This window comes from Odontesthes bonariensis, chromosome 21 (assembly GCF_027942865.1).
Source record: "Odontesthes bonariensis isolate fOdoBon6 chromosome 21, fOdoBon6.hap1, whole genome shotgun sequence".
Taxonomy (NCBI): Eukaryota; Metazoa; Chordata; class Actinopteri; order Atheriniformes; family Atherinopsidae; genus Odontesthes; species Odontesthes bonariensis.
In genome coordinates, this window is record NC_134526.1 from 8,260,125 (window position 1) to 8,278,997 (window position 18,873).

The window sequence follows — 18,873 nt, forward strand, 5'->3', positions numbered from 1 at the left end:
TTTTCTGACTTTCTTTTTTTTTTACAAAACACATGAAATACACATTTTCAAATTTGAATAATTTCATTTTTAATGATACAAAATGTGTAACACCAAATGTTTTATACATTTATGTGAAATACAGTTTAAATGCTTGAGAATGTATCATCTGAAAAAACATTTGCACACAAATACTCCCTGAGGCCTATTGAGGTGCATTTGGTTTGAGATGATTTTTTAGCTTTTCCTGCCCACAAGTCAAAGATGAAACAAATAAGAGATCAATCATGCTAAATGCCATTTAGCCATTTTTCATCTCTAAACGCTGAGTTTCGAGGTTACTATGGCTGGTAAGTTTTCTGCTTATGAAGACTTTTTTCTAGCTAGAATTGTTCGCTGTTGCTCTCAAAGAAGTAACCCAATTACAAAGTACTATAATTTACAGCCTTTATTTTCAAATCATACCACCCAGAAACCAAATTTAAAATAACACCAGCTTAGCTGAGAATATAGAAAGACAAAGAAATTAGAAGTCTGTTATCATTAGCATTAAATATTTACACAATTATGTTATTTTCAAATCAATACCGGTTGTCATCCACTTTATTGCTTCCCAGTCTTTCACCAAACAAACCCCTGTCCCTGCCCTTTCAGAAAGCCACTACACATAATTTTTGCTTGGGGCCGAAGCGCTGTTACTGTGATACTTGGCGGTTCCTCCTGAACTGCCTGATTTAGGCCTGCTGAAGCAGCAGAGCAGACCTCCACCCAAAAGCATCAGAACACCGGCTGCCCAGCCTATATAGATGCATGCTCCCAGCTCCCTTCTCATGGAAGGAGCAATTAAGGGATTGTTGAAATCGCTCACAACATTATGTGCAGTCCAGCTGACAGGGATGATTGCCAGGAGGCCGGCCAGTAACAGGCCCACCCCAGCCACCAGGCAGATCTTGGGCTTGACGTCTTCATTCTCCACACAGTTGGTGAAGTTGGCACCGCAGAACAGGATGAGGAGGCTGAGGCTGCTGAGCATGCAGCTGATGATGGTCAATGCTCGGGAAGCCTGCAGGTAAGCGGGCAACACCAGCAGGGAGTCGTAGTTCTTGCACTGTTGCTGCCCGGTGCTCTGCACCACGCACTCCGTCCACAGGCCCTCTTGATTGCTCTACACATGAAAAATAACAGTGTGGGTAGTTTCATATATAATTCATGTCTGGTGGAGGATCTTACGCTCCTACTTATAATACGTATACTAAAGCACTTCTATATAATGCTTCCTATACTCCACAATACATCAGGACAAGTACATCGTACAGCTTTTTCTGACAGTTTTAGTTACTTTACAAGACTTAAATCACAAAAAAGTCCATGTAATAAACTTTTGTAAAAATATTAACACAATCTACCCAATAGTATCCTAAACAATAGTGTACAATAGCATTAGTGTACATTTTGTTGATCATTTGTGTTTTTTTCATGGTATTAAATCCAGAGAAGTTATTCTTTTGGGATCATTTGACTCAAATGTGTAGATTCCTGAATGGATTTTTTCATTACCTGTGCAGTCACAATGTTGGACCCTGTGAAGGATGACACCTTCCATTGAGGAACAGCGCAGCACACAATGACACCGATCAGTCCAAGGACTCCGAGGAACACACATCCAATCTGAACTGCAGAATTTCCCATTCTGGAAAAAACAAGTTGGAAGAAAACGGGACAAAAGCATGAAGGAGATGATTGAAGCAGTTGTTGCTACTTTATGCTCCGTTTTGTTGCTGGCTTTGGTGATGTCATATTCACACTTTGTTTTTCAGAAATTTTCAGTTTCGGTTCTTCTTCCTTCCGAAGATTTCCTCCATCTTTCAACTCAGGTGAGGAAAAGTTTGTTTTAGTGTCTTGGAATTATGATTTAGATGTTTCTACATAAATGATTGTTGGGTAACATGATGAGGAAAAGTTGTTGAAGCTCTTCCTCTGATCCAGGATTGAAAAGTTGTTGATGTTTTTTAACTTTTGTGTTACTCTTAATCTATGAGCTTTTCCCTCCCTTTTTCTTTCTTTGGTAATCACAAAGGTGAACACACACAGATACAAACACAGGTTCCTACATACAGGTCTTCACAGGAACTGTAGCTTGGGGCCACATCTTGTTTTATAACTCATGTCCAGACAGGCCCAGGCCTCCAGGATCTCCACCCAAGACTGACTGAACCACTCCCTTAGGCTCTCTAACTTCAAAATATTTGCTCTACTCGTTGATTTTCGAGGACTTTATTATTCATATTTATTCAGAAAAGTAAATTAAAGTTACAGTAAGTAATGCTAAAAATAAAACACACCAGGATGTGTGGTTAACAGAGGAAGGAAAGGAAAAAAAAGTGGTTCACTAAATTTTGCTCACAAGTGAGAGACTTTCAAATCATACAATTCTAATTTAGATAAATGCAGTATAAGTATACATGCGTTAAGTTGGACAGTCTGTGTTGATAATCATTAAACCCTGCCTTCACGTCTCAAATCAAATAACAAAGCAGAGCGGCAATCCAGTAAAGGTTGGAACACCAGTGTAACTTTTTCTGGATTCTGACCAGGAAGATGACATCCTGTGTAAAGCAAACATGACCCACAGCAGACAGAAATGTTTAGGTCCGATTTCACCCTGCAAACTAATCCGATGTGAGTCAGTGGATTTGACATTACATTCAATTATTCCTGTGCCTGAAAGTTCATTTTGTCCTCAAAGTTACTATTTTTTCTGTTTTATTATACTTAGAAAAAAACATTATTTAAATGAGTTGGTATATGTTAAGGATTATGAGAACCTTACAAAATAGTAAACAAAGACAAAAAGAATATAGAGCCTTTTTGTTGTTGTTGTGACAACTGTTTTAATGCACTGAACAAGTCCTTTTATCCTTTGTCCAATCAAACATTTTTGAAATCCTGTTCAGGTTGAACATGTTAGAAAAACAGATTTAAAAAGAATTGTTGCTTACCTTCTATTTTTCAAATTGATGAATAAAGATAACTGTTGAGGTTCTTCCTTTTTTCCGGCCTGAGTGTCGTTCGAGATGGTTTTCTGATGTACAAATATTGTGAAGACACTATGTGATAGGATGGGGTATTTGTATAGGAATGTAAGATGTAGGTGGAGCTGCGGCTTAAACTGAGTAATATAGGGGGAGGTAAGGACCTCAAAACCAGTATGAACATGTCTATAAGCGTGTTTCTCTCTCTTTTAACATCTGAACTTACTGAGCTGAGATGCTCTAAGTTGATTTGTCTCAGGGGAAAAAAAAACAGTTTCTGGGAAATAAAATTGTGATTTCTCATCATAACTATGCACAACCCGGCAACTGATTTCTGTTATAAAAGTGATTATACTGAATTAATTGTTTATATCCTGGATCTTGAAACATTCAGGGTTTTGCCTTGCCCAGAAATCTTTGGATCATTTCAAGTTATTTAAGAGGAGAATGAGTTTAAGATGTGCTGCACCAGTGTTTTTCAGGCATGAAATCAGACTGAAGAAAACCACAACAGTCTGAAGTCTCATCAAACTTAGGTCGCTGTTTAACTGTCAGCAGCGTGATCAAGACACAAAGAAGAAATGAAAGCCTTGACCTTAACAGTCATATACGATTGTATGTTTCTGACACTAAAACATTTTATCAGCTCAGGTCTCAGGTACATGTGTCCTGTTCTGTGTGACAAGAGCTGTTTTTGATAGGTAAGAAACTACTTATCAGTCTACTTATCTGATAGTCTCCTCTATTCCCCGTGTCCAGATCTTATCTGTCTTATCGTCTATTTCACTCTTCATCGCTCATCCTTGTTTGTAAGACAACCACAATCTCATGAAATTTCAAATATTTTGGTCTGATGTGAAGCGAGATCCGAAAATCAAGTTATCTATTAATTTATTTTGTACTCAGACTTATAAAAATAATTGAACACAACAACAGGTGTGTCTTAAGATAGATTTTATTCATGACTGAGTCATCTGGAGACTCTTTTTTTCCACCTGTGCACCTAGTACAAACAAATATTACTCATGACTCCAAAACTACACATCCAAACTCAACTCCCACACATCCAATTCCCGCCTGACTTTGTCGAAACTATGGTGACGAATCCAAAGAGACCAATTCTGCAGGATGAAATAGAGTGGGTTTTTTGCGCAAGACCATAATCTGGGTTTCGTGGATCACGGGAAAGAAAATGAGGAAATGAAAAGGAATGTGGCCTTCACGTAGAGAAACAAAGCAATTAGATAAGCCGTGTCAGAGTTGCAGCTGTGTAGAGCAAATGTTTGTTGGTTAGTGTCATCTGCTCCCTTATTTGTGTACATGTATATATAGATGTATGTGTGTGTGCTTGTGTGTGTGTACTTAATTGTATTTAAAAGTATCCACTCACATTTTCAACAGTACATTACCAATCCAAACAAAAAGTGTACCGTCTAAAAATATCAAATGTTTGCTAATGTCACACTTTGAACTATTTTCACAACACTTTTTACGCACGTTAAAACTTTTTGTGTTATAGTACACTTTATTAGAAAAAATCAAAAGAAAATGAGTTTTTAAGTTAAGTTAAATTTTTGGCAATTACTGAAGTGTAGCTATTTCAAATTTTTGTTCAACGTATTTTTGTTCAGTTTAAAATTGTTTTCTCAGAATTATTATGCAACTGAGCACTGAAACCACACTTTTTGATACACATTTTTATACCCTGAAGCTTTAGTATATCTTAAATCTGTTTTTTTTCTGTGACTAACATGACTGAGTTTACGATTAAGAAAATAAGATCATATCAAGAGCATACTGGCTTCATATTAGTGGCAATTTTGCTACAAATATTCTGTATACTTCTTACATCAAGTACGTAAACTGTTATTAATCAAGCATATAAATTAGAACATACACAGCCATGTACTAAGTATACTTTAGGTTGTTCCACTTTGGCACATTAATGTACATAGAAAAAAAATTTTGGCTTCTCTTTAAATTTGGCTTCTCTGCGATTTAACCACAACTGAAATATTCTTTGCACAAAAAGAGTTGCCCCGAAAATAGAAAACTTCAAGTTAAAAAAATCATTATTACATTTTACATTTACTGAGGATGAGCCTGACTGCAAGTACACTTAAGCATGCTAAAATTCTGTATACATTTATTTTTCACCGGGGTGAACTTAATAAAAGTACACAAACACCAAAAAAGGTTTACAATTTCACAACTTTAATTTACATGTAGTATATTTCAAATATGTGCATAAACATATATACAAATAGCTTGAAAAGATAGCCTGTGTCCTCCTACTATGCGTAGGTAAGATTAAACTGGAAAGGATGTTTTTAAGGTTTTAAAGTACAGTTCCAAATATAAATACTGGGTGGCGCGATTTGAACTCTATTCAGTTCTCATTGAAGCCGTTATAAATTTCCGTAGGTGGGGTTTGATTGGAAGACAGACTTCGCCTTAATCCAATCAGATACCAACGTTTGGGCTGATGAATTTTACAACGGGCCAATCATCGCTTGAGAATCGCGTGAAAACTCGGTTTGATTCAGCCTCCTGGGTTACCGTAGACACTTCGACGAAATGGCCCTATTTTAAAGTTCCTGGGGGAAGAGGCGAGCGACCTGGACAGTCCAGGGGTAAAGGGGCCAAGATAAAACTCAGCGAATAAATATTTTCATATTCTATACATCAGGAATATAGTTAACAACCCGACGACAAGGTTTGGACATATTTTATTCGCTAAATCGTTTTTTAGTAGCTAACCAGCCGCGGTCCAGTTGTGCCGCTGCTAGTTTGATGTGTATGTGTAGTTTAGCGTATGCTACTTGGCTACTAGCAACCCAGCTAGCTTCGTTAGCTCAAGCTCGGATAAGCTCATTGATTGTTCATATTGTTCCGATTTACCAGTGCGAGACATTCGTTTGCTAAACAGTGTAATTGATAACGTATTTTATTAGTAACAGTTGGTATCTTATTTTGTTCTGTCTGTTCTTTAATTCCAAGGTGCAACACGAAATACCAAGGTCTTTACTTCCCGATAACGTCAGAAAATAAAGAAAATGGCGGAGCCGGACAAATTAAACATCGACTCTATAATTCAACGTCTCTTGGAAGGTAAGGAGAACCAAATGCACTGTTCACCAAAGCAGCTTAGTTTCTTGATGAAATACTAGATGTTTGTGAAATGTGTCTACAATATGCCAGGTAGGTAGGTCAGCTGAAGTTAAAGGCGGTTGCGGTGTGATATGGTAGCCTACTCAAGATTGCACGGCTTGCAGGCTCAGTTGTTGAATTTGTTCGTAATTCTTTTGGATCGAAGCTTATTACCAAATCAACTCTGCTCTTTGAAGATTTTTTTACACTTGTCCTTTGGCAATCGGAATCATGTGTTTTATGTTATAGTCAGTTTTCTGTATCTGTTGGCATTGGAGATCGTTGTGTTGTCCACAGATTAAGTTATGAAACGTGACGTTACACATCGATTGAGTAAAGCAAACGGGAAGATTACACACTTGCGTTGGCAAATCACGCCTTCTAATGCATACCTGTATGGGTTTGGATTGTTTCTTTTCAACTTTGAGCAAGTTGGGTTTGAGTTTAAGATTGAAAGGGGTGAACAAACGGTGTATATTAAGAACAGGTTTGTTCACCCCTTTCAATCTTAAACTCCTGGCACAATTGGGTGGTTAGTCACTTCTTAATGAGGTGTGCTTACAAAGATGCTTTTATTGGCAAATGTTTGCATGACTATGATGAACTGGTTGAGCCTCTCCACTTCTGCTTTTGAAGCAAATACAAACTTTTACTGCTAAGCATGGTCATGTGCTTTTGTATAAAAGAAAAAACATGTTCTTAGATGCATGAATTGGAGTAATTATAAAACCGATCTTTGTCTTGACTGTAAGATGGATTGTGCATTAATTTGTCATGTTATAAATAAAGTCACTGCAAGAAGCTAAAGACATTATTTTGTCAGATGTGGTATAATTGCATCTTAATTGGCCTTAAATGTGTATCGTCCACCATATTCCAAAGGAAAAGATTATAAAGATGGATTTGTAATGGTTGGAAATGTATGAGCATAAGTAGGTCTTAAAATCTTGATGTTGCGATTGTATTGTGAGAGCCTTGAGGACAACAAACACTCACAAATCTCCTCAGACCCAACTGTACAGTTAATCTAATAAGCATTAGAACTAAAGTTTTAATGTCAGTATTGCCCGGAGCATGAAAAATAATGTCTGGTTCACATGTACTCGGTTTCCCCTGTGGATGTGTTGGTTTAAAAATAGCTTTGTGTTTCACAGGAGCAACATTAAGTATGTTGGTTATACAAATCCCTGTTATGATGTAGCATCTAGAAAAATTAAATTTTAGTCCCAATTTGAATTTTAAAAAGGAAATAAAAAAAAACCTTTTAAATAATTTTCCTCCCCAATGACTTTTTAAAGCTGTTTGTCCAAGTCAAGTAAAATTTTATGTGGTTAAGAGTCCAAAAACAACACCACGACTTAAACCAAAAGACAGCCGTAAACACCGTAAAATGAACCAGAACAAGTCAAATCTGTTCCAGCTCAACAGCAAATGCATGTAGGCTCTGACAGGCCTCTTGCATTTCCTGTGAAAACTACTTTAAAACTAAGACAATCAAATCGACTTCAATTAAAAGCATAGAAGTATGATGTAATTACAAAATAAGATTACTGAAACAATGGTTGTAATATGTGGATGCGTGATTATAGCAGTGAATTAATATAAATTGTGAGTGAGAGCAACTACAAGCTCAAAGTTTCTGTTTTTATTTTTTGAACAGTAAAATAGATGTTTGATGTAGAGAATTTCCCCAAAACCAATGTTGATTTAACCCGAACCTTCAGTTTGTTTACCGTCTTATGCATGATTAGCCTTAGCTGAGCTGGTGGAGGTGATTGGGATTATACATGAATATGCACGTGCAGTCAGTTTCCCTCCAGGGAGTTTGACTTTGACTGTGGAACATGCTGTAGTGTTTTGGATTGTTGTATATGGGCTGTGATAAGGTTGTCTGCCAAACACAGGAGAAGACAAACAAGCCTGATAGTGGCAGTATTTATATCCTGTTATGTAACTTACTTGACTTTTTTTTTTTTTTTTTTTGGTTTTATTGCTTGGTGTGGTCACTAATCAGTTTTTATATTTTTACTGTAGTATTCTTCTTCTCTGCTCAGGACAAAAGAAGAAAAGGTGTTTAAATAAAATGTGCTGGTGCAGGTACTGTGTTAAAAGCTTGCAAAATGAACCGATGCCATCTCAATCTCCTGTGTGAACAGGAGGGTAGCTGCCCCGCTTGCTGGCTGTGTTTTGAGACCAAACCAATTAAATGTGTTTGGATAATGAGCAGTTTCAATTGGATTACTTACGTAGATCAATAGCTAAGAGAACTCAACGAGCATGTTGCTAATAGCCTGTCTGGAGAACGTGACCTCACCTAAGCCCAACCAGAACACCTAGCTTTGAGCCAGGAGTGCTGAACCACATCTACTGTTGATTCCAGCGCTCCTGACACCCTGGCAGCTTTTGTGTTGTGCCAGTCCAGCTCTTTGTTTTTGGCCTCCTGGTCAGGGTAACGGGAAGCCTTTTGTCTGTAGCTCTCATGACATGCTCGCTGTTGCCCACTGGCTATGAGGCTAACTTTGGAGTAAGCTCTGTCAGGGCTTAACTGTCTGTAATCCAGGTTTAAAGCAACAAGCAGCACTGCAGTATTTCCATCTACTTTTCACTGCCTTTTGTCGTCCCTTCACAATAGTGCCATTATTCTGCAACCTTTTGGTGATTCCTACTTTCATCCTTACAAGCTTAATTCACCGTACTGAAGTGTCAGTTTCTTCTTTGTGTGTGGGATGTTTACTTCTGTCTCCTTATATATTCCAGCAGTAATTTACCTGATCTATCATCTGTGATCTAGTTATCAATATCTTGAATGTGAACTGGTTTGCATTTAAGTGAATAATCCTGCAAATGTCTGAGATGGCTGTGCTCACCGTGTTTAAACACCTCTTCCACAACGTCAAGTCAACTGCTTCACCCAGTATGCTGTAAAAGAGGAATGATAACAACATTTCATTAGAAAATGTTGTTATAGATGGAAGTCGCCCATATAATCAGAGATATGCTGTTTAGTTTGATGGATAGATCCCTTTTTTTTTTTTTTTTTTTTTTTTTTTAATTTCAAGGGGAATTGTTCAAGCCACACAAGACTATTTTTAAGTGCAACAAAACTGTGTTTAACTAGTGTCATTAATATGGCTATTTATTATTCTATTTAAACATTTGTTGGCTTGCTTTTTTTTTTTGTTTTCTGCTTGCTGCTGATACATTTCTAAAATATTTCAACAAAGTTTGAGTTACTTGTATCATAGTTGTGAAAATGGTGTTTGGTTTCTGTTTCTAAACAGGAACATCTTGTTTATTGTATCGTTAATCGTAACCTTTCGATCGGCTAAGCAGCCATCGGATACAATTGTTTTGTTTGTGTGAGAAGTAGATAGTTTTCTATGATTCAGTAAATCGTGTAAGTTGATCACAGTCGGATGGCCTGGGGGGCAGTTTTGTTGAAGCCGTAGCGTACAGAGTGTAGGAATTGTACAGTAGCCTGAGTTGAATTTTTAGGAATGAGGCTTTCTCATCTGTAGGCTTGGACAGTTTCTGTTGGGATCTGCTTTGGCTTCAAGCAGCACATGTACAAGTGGAGGCGTGATTGATTCTGTCAGTGATACAAACAAACCTGGTTCCAAACTGCATCAGGAGTAGTCTTGCATAAGGGCACACTCGTTCTCTGAGATAGTCTACTCTTTTTTTCATTAAAGCCACGGCAGCATACATTTGGTATGATGTGCTACGAAGAGAAGTTATTTGGCAGGAAGATAAATTGGTCTGTGTTCAAGTCATACTTTTTCCACTCCATAAAGTGTGAGTGGAAAGTGAGAAAGCATAACTTGGGCAGACACTTGACAAACCTGCTGAATTCTTGAGATGGCACAAGTGAAGCATCTGAAACAGTATGTGAGCAATCATGATTGCACAGTGAATGCAGTTTATATGATTTATAAGGTTTTCTTCCCTCTGTTGATTTGTGGAAGTGCTGTCATAGCTGGTTGTCTGTTAACCGTGCACGCTAAGAGAGTCTTACTGGTATGTTTGCCGTATTCGGGTTGCAGCAACAGTGACTGAAAGGGGAAGTGGTTTTTTTTTTATCTTTCTTTTTAGTCTCAGTTTGAGTTTCCATCATAACAGAGAGACCTACTTTTCAGGCAGACATCCTGAAGCTAGTTTCCACTGATTAGGTTTTCTAAAATGTTGCTTGTGATTTCCACCATGTAAAGCACAATATCACCTCTAAATGATGGAAGTACCTGCTGAATTGGCTGTTAGATTGAACTGCTAACAGACTTTGACAGCATTTGGCTGGTGGGAGGTGTTAACTGCCTCGTCTGGTGGTCTGGTTCAAAATTCAAACATCATTTCATTCCTTTATGTCAATCGTTCTCTGAATCTTGCTCTGAGTGTAGGTTTCTCTTTATGGTTTGGCATCTCATATAAAATGTGTCCCATCTCGTTTTTTTTTTCCAGTCAAGGGGTCTCGCCCAGGGAAGAATGTTCAACTAACTGAGAATGAGATCCGTGGCCTTTGCCTCAAGTCCCGTGAAATCTTCCTGAGCCAGCCAATCCTGCTTGAACTCGAGGCTCCTTTAAAAATCTGTGGTGAGTTTTAATGAACTCGGGGGTCAGTGAGTTTCACTGAATACAGTCAACAGCATCAAGATAATATAAAAATAAGTCCCAAGAGGCTGAATCTTTGGCAGATTCTGGTAAACGAGACTTGCATCTTATATGATGTACTGGACAGTTTGCTTATCTGTAATTTTCGGGTTTATTCAGCTGATGGTAGTAAATGTTGCAACAAAAGCAACTGCATAAAGCAATCGAAGTGTTCAAATTGTACATCTCTGCTGCCCCCTACAGGTGATGTCCATGGTCAGTACTATGATCTTCTCCGACTCTTTGAATACGGAGGCTTCCCCCCAGAAAGCAACTACCTGTTCCTGGGTGACTATGTAGACAGAGGAAAGCAGTCACTGGAGACTATCTGCCTGCTTCTAGCCTACAAGATCAAATACCCAGAGAACTTTTTCCTGCTGCGTGGAAACCACGAGTGCGCCTCTATTAATCGAATCTACGGCTTTTACGATGAGTGTAAGTACAAAAAAAACACGTGTAAACAGTGAAAAATAATTGTATTCCTTCATTAAATTGTTATTTTTCCTTTTGTTGTGTAGGTAAGCGACGGTATAACATTAAGCTGTGGAAAACCTTCACTGACTGCTTCAATTGTTTACCTGTGGCTGCCATTGTAGATGAGAAAATCTTCTGCTGTCATGGAGGTAGGCGTGGACCAGATGTGATTTTTATAAAGTCTGATGTTGAGAACCAGACTGGATGCGTTTTCTCTACATGTCCTTGCTGCAGGCCTCTCACCAGATCTTCAGTCGATGGAGCAGATCCGCAGAGTAATGCGACCCACAGACGTGCCTGACCAGGGTTTGTTGTGTGACTTGCTGTGGGCTGATCCAGACAAAGACGTGCTGGGCTGGGGTGAAAATGACCGTGGTGTCTCCTTCACATTTGGGGCAGATGTGGTGGCCAAATTTTTGCACAAACATGACATGGACCTAATATGCAGGGCACATCAGGTAACGTTCCCTGGTTATTGTGCATGTAGCAAAAGCCTAAAGGCCTTCCCCTCCTCTATATTTACCCTCAGTTAAACTAATTATTATTATTTTGTTTTTTAAAGGACAAAATTCATGTCTAGGATTTTACAACTGTAATATACTTTAGTTCATCCTGCTCTAGAATTCTGTGCACCATCTATGATCACTAAAGAGCTTTTCAGACAAAGGATACATAACATTAGCGGTTTTATCAGTCTGTTTACATTCATTCATTCAAACCTGGCTCACTTTTACATAGTTTCTCACATCTTTACTGGTTGATTGTACCCACCACAGTGACACACAGCCACAGTGCATGTGCAGTATTTGCTGTTCCTGCTTATTTTGGCAGTACACTCAATAAAATAGGATGCAGGATGTAGATGGAAGACATTTAGAGTTCTGCTTGGGCCCCGTGATACGAGCTTGTTGTACAGGTGGCTGTTATTGGCTTCCGCTCCTGCAAAGCTTTTACTGATAAGTAGTCGTCAACTAAAGCCTCATATGTCACTGAACTCTGGTTCACTGTGGCTCCAGCTGCCTCTTTGGTTGGCTGTGTTTTCTAAGCAGGAGAGGCAGCAAAGTCTTAGCCTTTCCTTAAAGGGATATGCCACCCCCCAGGCCAAATTAAGTGTATCCCCGCATTCCCGATACATAAATAAGTGTGTGGGAGTGTTTTCCTGGCGACCCAGGCATTGTCTGAATCTCACAGCACTGACCACTGCTTGGTTGCGCGTAATACATAAATGCTAGCGTCGCCAGCGTCGCCACTCGAAATATTTTGCCCAACGTGAATTAATTTACTTGATTTACCTTCTAATTACTGTGTGAGTGGTGTACTTTCACATCGAGTGCAAATGACTGTGTAAATCTACACAGAAGGCTTGTTTTGCTCATGTCGTTTTGGGAACTAGTTTCCAGTGCGGAAAACACAGCCGAAGCACACTCGCCGCTACGTCATTGGGAATCCCCCCCCGGCTGCTTCACGCTGGTTTGTTTGAAGAAAGCAGGGGTGGGGATTCCCAAAGACGTAGCGGCGAGTGTGCTTCGGCTGTGTTTTCCGCACTGGAAACTAGTTCCCAAAACTACATGAGCAAACCAAGCCTTCTGTGTAGATTTACAGTCATTTGCACTCGATGTGAAAGTACACCACTCACACAGTAATTAGAAGGTAAATCAAGTAAATTAATTCACGTTGGACAAAATATTTCGAGTGGCGACGCTAGCATGGAGGTATTACGCCCAACTAAGCAGTGGTCAGTGCTGTGAGATTCGGACAATGCCTGGGTCGCCAGGAAAACGCTCCCACACACTTATTTATGTCTCGGGAATGCGGGGATACACTTAATTTGGCCTGGGGGTGGCATATCCCTTTAAGTGCTGCATTTAATAATGGCAGGTAAAGCCACAGAGAAGGGAAGTTGGTATTTATAGAAGTCGATGGTATGTCAAAGTAACCTCTGCAGTGCTTTTCACAACCATCTGGATGAAATTGATGCATCATTTACTCGTGTTCTGTTGCCTTGACATTGTCATTTCTGTCCTCAGGTGGTTGAAGATGGTTATGAGTTTTTCGCAAAGAGGCAACTCGTCACTCTGTTCTCAGCTCCCAACTACTGTGGAGAGTTTGACAATGCTGGTGCCATGATGAGTGTGGATGAGACACTCATGTGCTCCTTCCAGGTGTGTAAAACGCAACCTTTTTCTTCATTAATCTGGTTGGTAGTGATGACATTTAGTGTACATGTTTTTACCACTTCTGTTCAAGCTGAGTAATAAACAGTTGTGTGAAAAAGGAAGTGCACCATCTCTCAGTTCTGGGGTTTTACACACAGAGAAATCATCTTGTCCTTAAAATACATATTTCACACTTTATTTGGCTTTCTTTTTGTCAAATGAGTAATTGCACGGTGTGATCAGTCATGTGTTGTTGTTGATCTAATTTTAAGACCTGTTGAAGATCAGATGATGATTTGTCATGCTTCATATATTAATATAAAAAGCTCTGCACACCTGAATATGTGACGGGTGCGTATTAGGAGAACTTTAATTGAGCAGTGAAACGAAAGGGTGAATCTTTAATTCATCAGGTACGTTTGATTTATAAAAACGTTCAAATTGAAAGGTGCACTGCCTTTTCACACGACTGTAGCTGAACAAATTGAACATTAAGTTGTATTTTAATCGCTACTTTCGACTAGAAGAGTCCAGTATGTATGTCTTTGAGTCTAATGGAGAACTTTGGTGTCCTTCTTTCAGATTCTTAAGCCAGCAGATAAGAAATTGTATCCTTATGGTGGAGGGGGAGGAATGGGATCAGGAAGACCGGTCACCCCTCCAAGAAATTCAGCCAAGGCTGCTAAGGCTAAGAAATAACACCCACTGAGTCCCCTTTCTATGAATTTCCACCCTGTGTTGGCCCAACAGTCTTTCTTTTTCTTTTTTTTTTTTCCTCTACCTCCCAACTTGTTTCTCCCTCGTCACAAAACGGCAACAAAGTAAACAAGTGTCCAGGGTTCAGTCATGCTTTTTCTCTTTGAAATTACTTTTAACTGTTTGTTTGGATATTTGAGTGTATTTTTTGTGTCTGAGTATCTACTCAAAAGTGAGAATGAGACAGAGGGACTTGCTGTATTCTGTATGTATGTACTTTTTCCTACTATTTTATTTTTTTCCTGTCATTTTATAGAAGTGGGTTCTGCCCATTCATCATGTAAATTCAGGCCTGGCTGCAGGGGAGGAGGGAGAAGGGGGGAGGGAAGAGGGGAGCCATGTCTGTTTATGTTAAGGCCAGGCACTGTTTAATGCTAAACACAAGCTTTTGTACATTGCGTTTCAGAGGTCCATGTATGTCTGTGATGGGTCGGGAGGGGGTAGAGGGGGGTTTTGGGATCAAGTTGCACAGTCGAGCGGTAACGGCACATACCACACACTGGGTGCACAGGACGATACGTGTGCAGGTGAATCGTTTTAATTAGATGGATTCTGGATTAAATGACTTGATTGTCTCCATCTTGAAAACCAATGATCTGAGATCACGTTCATGGATGTGATATAGTCTGCTCTTTTTTTCTTTTTTTTTTTTTTCTTTTCTTTGTAGATACATAAAACAGTCATGGTCTTATTTTTGTTTTTAATTTTTCTCTTGCTTTTGTTTTTAGTTCACTCACAGATGAATAAAAGTAACCATTTATTTGGAGTATGCCATCATTATTTTGTGTTTGCTGTTTGTCATGCTTTTCTGTGACCCACCGCCCGGCGGCTTCCTTTGTTGTATGTGAGCGTTGTTCTTTGAACTGATGGTTCAGATTTCTTATCAATTTTAAAAACTCGGTCATTTCGAGCTTCAGTAGGATGTAGACAATGCCAAGAGGAAATTTAGGACTCACAGTGCTGGGTTCAGAACCCAATGTTCTCAGCTTTTCTAAGGAGTGGCCCTAAATGTTTATATTTTCTAATTGTTGGCATCGGCAGTTAATGGAAGTTTAGCTTGAACACTGTCAGGATGGTGGCTCCCACTCGCCTCACAATTGTTTGGCAGATATATTCTGTGCAATCCAACGTCACCTCATGCTGCCCAGACAGTTTTCTGATACAGAATCTGTATTGATCGCTGTGAAGGGAGAGAACAATATTCAGCTGTGATCAAATGTAAGAACTATCAGGGAAATGAGATGGTGAATCACTGCTTTAACTCTCAGTTTGAAGTGCTTTAAGATGATTTGTTTCTGGTTAAAAAGATGGTTGATTTGAACATAAAGCTCATGTGAAATGGGCTTCATTTAATCTAAACTGCTAGCATGAGGTGAGGGGTTCATGTGGAAGTGATGTAGAATCACATTTTTTTCTTTTATTAGATTTGGCTTTTAAACCTTTAAGTATGTGTATGGGTAAATCACTGTTCCGTGATTGATTAAAATACAAACGATAATCATGTACAGCATATTCCCATCGAAACAAGCTTCAAGTCTAGGTTGCTGCATAATTTCCAAAGCTATGTAAAACATGTTGGCATTTATGCAGATATACGGAACTGCGATCGTTCTCAACTGCTTCAAAGTGATACTCCAGAGTAGATGCAACCTGGGGTCATTTGAACCGTGACATCCAGCCAAGTAGCCCACCCGCAGTTTTTTCGATATTGGTTGAACATCAGCTGAGTTACTGAGTTATCCCGAATGGCTTCGTACAAGAGTTAATGGATCCTGGTCCGTATCTCCAAAATTACCACACTAAAATCACATGCCATGACACCAAACTTCTACAGTAGTACAAATATGGTCTGTACTCACCAAACGATGCATTTGGAAGTTTGAAAATAGTCCAGGAGTTTATTATTATCAACACAAGCCTGATAGCTTCTCTGCAGCTAAAGCTGCGTCGACGTCACTTCTGGGAGCTGGGAGCTTCAAAGTAAGATGAGGGTTGATCTACTACTGTAGACAACAAAGCAAGGCTGCTCAATTTCTCCATTGATCAAATAATTTCACAACTCTACAACATAAAAAATTCATTAAAAAAACATGTAGAATATAGCATATACTTTGTTGTCTACAGTAGTAGATCAACCCTCATCTTACTTTGAAGCTCCCAGCTCCCTGAAGTGACGTCGACGCAGCTTTAGCTGCAGAGAAGCCATCAGGCTTGTGTTGATAATAATAAACTCCTGGACTATTTTCAAACTTCCAAATGCATCGCTTTGTGAGTACAGACCATATTTGTACTACTGTAGAAGTTTGGTGTCATGGCATGTGATTTTAGTGTAGTAATTTTGGAGATACTGCCAGGATCCATTAACTCTTGTACGAAGCTATTCGGGATAACTCAGTAACTCAGCTGATGTTCAGCCAATATCGAAAAAACTTCGGGTGGGCTACTTGGCTGGATGTCACGGTTCAAATGACCCCAGGTTGAATCTACTCCGGAGTATCACTTTAAGTGTTCAGATTTTCTTTCAGCTGCTCGCTGTGGGAGAAAGAGCCATAAACTGAATTAAATTAATACAATACGATTACTCAAGTGAAAAAACTGTGACCCCCCCCCACAAACACAGTGGCTGCGGCTGAAACTGTACTCCAAATGATGTTGGGTATTTCTATCCTTTTTTTTCAAATGGAAACAGTCTTTTTAACATCCCAAATGATCCACTTTGCATTTGTACCACTGTGCATTATGTGTGGCAGGCACACAGGGTGAAAGCAGGCTACAGTTCAGGCTGTTGCAACCGGTGAATAATACTTCTCTCTGCCATGTTTCAGGGTATGTCACTGCCCACGTCTTATAACCTAAATACACATTTTTTTTTCCTGTTACAAAACTCGATTTCTAGCTGTCTACTGTGTGTCCTCATTCTCAAAGCCTCTGTTTAAATGTAAAAAAAACATGCAGCTCTCTAGATTGTAAAGCCACTGTGTGCTGGTCATTTGCGAGCAGTGCGTAAACACATACTTCAGCAGTGGGTGGAAAAGCTGGAATTCAGCCATGATCCTCCCCCTGCTTTCCTCCTTCCATTTTCTCAGCCAGAGGTTGTTAACAAAGTACTTCACAAGATAAATCTTCTTTTCAAATCGTTCTTGTTTGAGGCTGTTCGGTATTTTGTGTGGTTTTCTAAACAATATTGATACAACAATGTTGCGGCGTATTGACGGAGGACTGGTGCAACAAAAAGAAAAGAGGATCATTAAACTTCATTGTGTGCTCGTGTTCAATTCACATCCAGTAAGATAAACTCAGGAAGTTAAATTTACACATTCAAATTAAGTGCAATGTAATAATCCGTATGCGTAGGAAAATAAATGTTTAAATAACGTTACTGCAGAACAAGTCAGGCTACTTGAATTTTGTGTTCATGTTTTAGAATAAAAGCTTAACCTTTAAAATGTTGCGCCCAATGTTCAAACTGATCTGTTGTTTAGTAGGTATTTAATTTAGATTGGTTAATGACCCCTTTTTGTGGATAAAACGTGGGTGATTTTCACAGAAAATGTGCTGAAACGTTTAAGTTTAATGGGTAATAAGGAAAGGTCACACAAAGCTTGAGCTAGTTATGTTGTGAAGACTATCAACGATGTTGAGACATTATTTTCAACAATGCAAAAAAAAAGAAAAGTATGAAACCTGCAGATCATTCATGAAACTTGCAGATCTGCTGTGTCCTAAATAAATGGTTCTATAAAAGCTGCTTTCACTCATTTTCAGAGCTATACAAACGTAGACGGCGTAGATCTTTTCCTCAGACTGCTTCTCCAGTTATGGATGTCACCTCTTCACGTCTGCTCGCTCATCACTTGTTTTCACATTGTTTTCACTGACATTTAAGCTTAGAAACTGCAAGCTTATAAGTGTAGGATTTTCTTTAACCAGGGATGTTTTGCACCATGCACTGTTGCTGGGTAAATATGACATGATAATCATAAGATTGTTACGATTAAATAAACAGGAATCGATGGTATTTTTATTTGTACTTCATTTGTTTTCAAGTCAATCAGATGGTCTCTGTTCCAAAGTAGAAATAAAATACAGAATTTTTACATTTGTGTCTGGTTTTCCTTTTATCTTTAACATCACTTTGTCATGAAAAGAGAAAGTAGCATAAAAATGTTAGAAAAGATCTGTATAAGGGGATTGGCCGTGTAATTTCAACACGTTTCTCCTGCCTCGGGTCTGCTTTTTTCTCTCATTCTGTGCAGACTGCCTGTATTGTCTGTCGAACATTTGAAATGAGTCATTGGCATGGGTGGTGTTACCTCTGTGTGCATTTACCTATTTATCTATTTGATGCTTCGTGGTTGAGACAGAAAAATGCGACACTTTACATAAAAAAGCTCTATCCACTGAGCATGTACTGTTCTCAGAACTGGCTATTTTCCCCTGTCCACGCTGCTTTCCTCCTCCGCTGTTTTAAAACCGAGGTTAATGTCCATCTTAAAAACTACAGCTGCAGTGTTTTATCTTTTCCTTATCTTTTAAAGATTATTTTCCTTTACTTGCTGACATACAAATGTGACCCATTCCACAACAGCTTTGATGAAGGTTTATTAGCAATAAGCCAAAACAACTGGAGTTCAACAAAGGCCAACGCCAGTCAACTCATCAAATCTCCTGCTGATTTATGA

General features: G+C 39.0%; 2 protein-coding genes across 2 annotated transcripts; one reads left to right on the top strand and one right to left on the bottom strand.

The window, feature by feature from the left end:
• Positions 1 to 44: 44 nt before the first annotated feature.
• cldni (claudin i) lies at positions 45 to 3,124 on the bottom strand. The gene is made up of 3 exons (XM_075454182.1): positions 2,979 to 3,124; positions 1,537 to 1,669; positions 45 to 1,144 (listed from the first exon to the last, which is right to left on the bottom strand). Exons 2-3 carry the CDS (start codon positions 1,666 to 1,668, stop codon positions 641 to 643), a joined length of 636 nt encoding a protein of 211 aa, XP_075310297.1. The 5' UTR covers position 1,669; positions 2,979 to 3,124; the 3' UTR covers positions 45 to 640.
• A 2,437-nt stretch (positions 3,125 to 5,561) lies between these two features.
• Positions 5,562 to 14,957, top strand: ppp1caa (protein phosphatase 1, catalytic subunit, alpha isozyme a). The gene is made up of 8 exons (XM_075454181.1): positions 5,562 to 5,727; positions 6,012 to 6,122; positions 10,617 to 10,748; positions 11,010 to 11,240; positions 11,324 to 11,428; positions 11,514 to 11,737; positions 13,307 to 13,441; positions 14,018 to 14,957. The coding sequence occupies exons 2-8, from the start codon at positions 6,068 to 6,070 to the stop codon at positions 14,132 to 14,134; spliced, it is 999 nt and encodes a 332-aa protein (XP_075310296.1). The 5' UTR covers positions 5,562 to 5,727; positions 6,012 to 6,067; the 3' UTR covers positions 14,135 to 14,957.
• Positions 14,958 to 18,873: the final 3,916 nt, after the last annotated feature.

Excerpts from the sequence above, each read along its gene's own strand:
- cldni (XM_075454182.1), bottom strand. The coding sequence starts at position 1,668 with ATGGGAAATTCTGCAGTTCAGATTGGATGTGTGTTCCTCGGAGTCCTT. Across the intron at positions 1,145-1,536 it reads CCAACATTGTGACTGCACAG|AGCAATCAAGAGGGCCTGTG; the intron begins GTAATGAAAAAA and ends TTTCATGTGTAG.
- ppp1caa (XM_075454181.1), top strand. The coding sequence starts at position 6,068 with ATGGCGGAGCCGGACAAATTAAACATCGACTCTATAATTCAACGTCTC. Across the intron at positions 6,123-10,616 it reads AATTCAACGTCTCTTGGAAG|TCAAGGGGTCTCGCCCAGGG; the intron begins GTAAGGAGAACC and ends TTTTTTTTCCAG. Across the intron at positions 13,442-14,017 it reads CACTCATGTGCTCCTTCCAG|ATTCTTAAGCCAGCAGATAA; the intron begins GTGTGTAAAACG and ends TCCTTCTTTCAG.